This window comes from Limulus polyphemus, unplaced genomic scaffold (genome assembly GCF_000517525.1).
Source record: "Limulus polyphemus unplaced genomic scaffold, Limulus_polyphemus-2.1.2 Scaffold3848, whole genome shotgun sequence".
NCBI classification, from domain to species: Eukaryota; Metazoa; Arthropoda; class Merostomata; order Xiphosura; family Limulidae; genus Limulus; species Limulus polyphemus.
The window spans coordinates 75925-79419 of NW_013669458.1; the positions used below are offsets into that span (position 1 = coordinate 75925).

The 3495-nt window shown below is 31.1% G+C and overlaps 1 protein-coding gene across 1 annotated transcript in view; it reads right to left on the reverse strand.

The window, feature by feature from the left end:
- The window catches only part of LOC106470155 (armadillo repeat-containing protein 3-like), a 68951-nt gene that overhangs the window by 52755 nt on the left and 12701 nt on the right, over positions 1-3495 (reverse strand). Inside the window, exon 4 of the mRNA XM_022398735.1 lies at positions 2628-2753. Within this exon, the coding sequence (XP_022254443.1) occupies positions 2628-2753 (126 nt within the window). The remainder of the gene's footprint in view (positions 1-2627; positions 2754-3495) is intronic.

Genomic DNA, 3495 nt, shown 5'->3' on the forward strand with positions numbered 1-3495 from the left:
CTTATATACACTTACTTCTATATATAGCATGAATAACCAATTGGAGGTTCAGAATGTCCCCCTAGTGGCTTTCTCAACCATTTTAACAGGTTTGGACACCATCTTTTTTTTTCGAACCATGATTTCAAAGAGGTAGGTTGTGTCTTTAGTCTGCTCAAAATTTCAAATTTCTTTAGATTGAAATACAGCTTACTTACTTTGCTTGATAAATTATAGTGGAATTTTATGGTATTGATATAGTAATTTGTGGTACTTTTGGTTATTCATCTGTATATATATAAAACCTAAAACAATTATTTTGTTTCATATCCTCCACATGCAAAATTATACAAGGCTTAGCAACCTACGTCAAGCAGCAAACAAGTACAAAGGTCGTTACTAGAAGAGACAATTGTTTGCTTTACTTCTTTATTTACTGTTCTATGTTTTAAGAAAAATAAGTTTAAGAACTTATTTCTAAATAGCAATAATCTATATACATATATAATGTATAATAATTGAAATTTGACTGTATTTTACAAAATATTACTCTACTAAAACACAGCCAAAATAGGTCACTTTGTAAAGACTAAATATCAGTTTTATATTATTGGATATTGGTTAGCCAGGAATGATTGAAAGGTCAATATAATAAATATACATATATGTATAAGGTTATGAAATTTAAGCTATTTAGTCTAAACATTTACGTTTTTGTGTTATAATCTGTAGTCATTCTAGAAAGAAAAAGGCATAATTTATATTTATTTCCTATTTTTTTTAACGTGGTTAAGAGATTGGTCAAATTGACCAAACCCGTACAGAGATTCATTACTGAAAATAACAGATAAAATATAAAATTTTTCTTAAGAAACATTTGATAACTATCTGGACATTATAAAGATTACGCTTGTGAAATTTGAAAAATTTTTTGATGCACAAAAGTATTTTTAATCTTAAAATGAAAATTACTTTGCATGTCGAATAGGCAACACGTGAAAAGAAAAAAAAAGGCATGAGAAAAACATTACTTTACAAATCTTAAGACTTAATAAAAAAATATTTTGTGTATGAAAACATTGTAATGTTTATTGATAATCTGCCAAATTTAGTTAACATAAGTTTACTAATTTAAAAGTTATAGCTTGAAAACTATAACAAGCACAAAATGGGATTGAGCCCGTGCTGAAAGTCAAAAAAACTTTTGACATTCATTTAAGATGTTCTAGAGGTTACGCAAATGACATTTGAAAATTGTATGATAAAAAAAAAGTTTTGTTAAACTTATCATGAAAATCACCTTGCAAGTGAAGTATTCAGAGTCCAAGTGCAAATAACTGGAATGCTGTGAATCAAGGAATGGAAAATCAGCCTGATGGTAGGCTAAAGCAAACTGATCCAAAGCCCACAGAAGGCGAGGCATGCTAACACCCTCATGTAACTGAGATACAAAATACTCAGCATGAACCTCAATATCAGGGGAAGAGGAAAACACAAAATACTGAAAGGGAGGGTATCACGTAACAAGGAAGGGAAAGGATTATAGGAAACCAGGGAGAGGGAAAAATAGAGCATACTGCGAAATCATGTCCAAAAAGCTGTATTAGGCCTAGTTAATCCCATAGTATGAACTTGGGAAGACATTGCAAATTCAGGTGGAGGAAAAGAACTGTCAAATGCTTCAGGTTTTGCTTGTTCAAGATGAAAATGGGTAACATCATAAGAAGGTTGGTTCAAATAACGATCAATCACTCAACGAATAACTGCCAATAATTCCATAATTGAGGTCCCCCCACGTGAAACCTGTGTGAATGTGCTTGTAGAAGGTATAACCTCCAATGTGGTAACTGGAATTTATAATTCAAAATGAATAACCAAACACAACTGTGTTGGTAAAAAGAAATAAAAAGTGTGAAAAAGTCTGTAATTAATGACTAAGTTCCATAACTGGGTAGAAATATAAAATAATTCTACTTCATAATAAATTACAAGTTAGTAATATTGAGATTCACCACTGTCAACTGGTGCTTAATTTTCTGCCTAAACTCAAAGTGATAGTTAGGTAGAGTAGCATAGAGTCACGTGTGTGTAGCGCTTCTATTGGTGGAGGTTTCTTACATGATACTTTGCATGCAAGAATCAGTTAAACCAACTGAATCGAGGGGTATGTGGGATTGAAAGGCTTGTGGCATGTGAAATAGATTTTACAAATAGAGGGAAGCACTGAATGAGAATAGCTATGTATGTGATAAGATGTAAGGTACCTTGTCAGAATTAGTTTTATTCTCCAAATAACGGTACATAAGTTAAAAAATTTTGTGCATACAAGCATGTATAATATTTCAAGAAATATATCTGACATTATCTAATAACAGCATATAACATCTCTGCAAGAACATTTGTATTAAAAGTATATTCATTCACATTATATTTTATGTGCGAAACCTAGATCGTCAACAAGAGCTGTTAAGCTTCATTTAGTTTTTACATCCTGTGATACTAAAATGTTAAATATTATTTGCAGTCTGTGTGTGTAGTATACAATAAAATCAGCTCAACAATATAAGTTCACTGAAAATAAAAAGTATAAGGAATAATGCAAAACCCAAAAATGAATAAAAGCAGATAATGATCTGTAAGCTACTTACCAACAGAAATTAAGTAAGTCATAGTCATTGCTGCATAACGTTGGATGTCAAGAATGGCATGGCTGAAAAGTTGTAGCACAGGAGGAACAGCTCCTAATGATACCAGCTCTTCTTTTGATCTGTCACCTGCATGTATATTAGGTTACAAGACTGAATGGCAGAGTAGCATTTAGTGGTATCAGGAAAATAAAAAGGAGGAGAGTAAAGCTGAAATTATTGATCTTATTAAGTTGTATAGCATAATAACTCACATATAAATGCACATAAAAATATGTAAAATTTTCAATTTAAATTAAATCCATCATAAATTTCTATATTTTCCTTTAAAGAATAAAAATTCAAAATTAGTTTTTCAAACTCAGTGAAGCTGAACTCAGTGGTTCGCAGGTGGGATCCGTATGAATCCACCAGTTTTCTAAACACATTTTCTAAACTATTTATGCATCAAACTGCTTGTGAATCTATGACTCTGTTGATTACAGAGTCCCTAAAAACGTATTAGTGATCCAACAAAATAAATAAGAACGTCAATTGCAATTAGTCCCACTAACTGTGCTGGGGTCCCCTACATATTTTCAGAGAAAATGAGTGATTACACTCAAATTTGTTGTTCAATTTTTCACAGTGAATGTTGAAACTATAAAAAGCAACAAAAATTACTCAACATGATGCAATGTGTTGACCCCATTGATAGTGAATAGCAAAAAACAAAATCTGTAATTTTTGGGCTAAAGTCATTGTAAATATTCATTTTTGAACATCTTAACTCATGCAATTCAAGAGTGACTGCATAAAAATAAATTGGAATGAAATAAGTGTAACCGCAAAAAATATCATAAAAATATCTAAACAGTCCCATTTTACATAA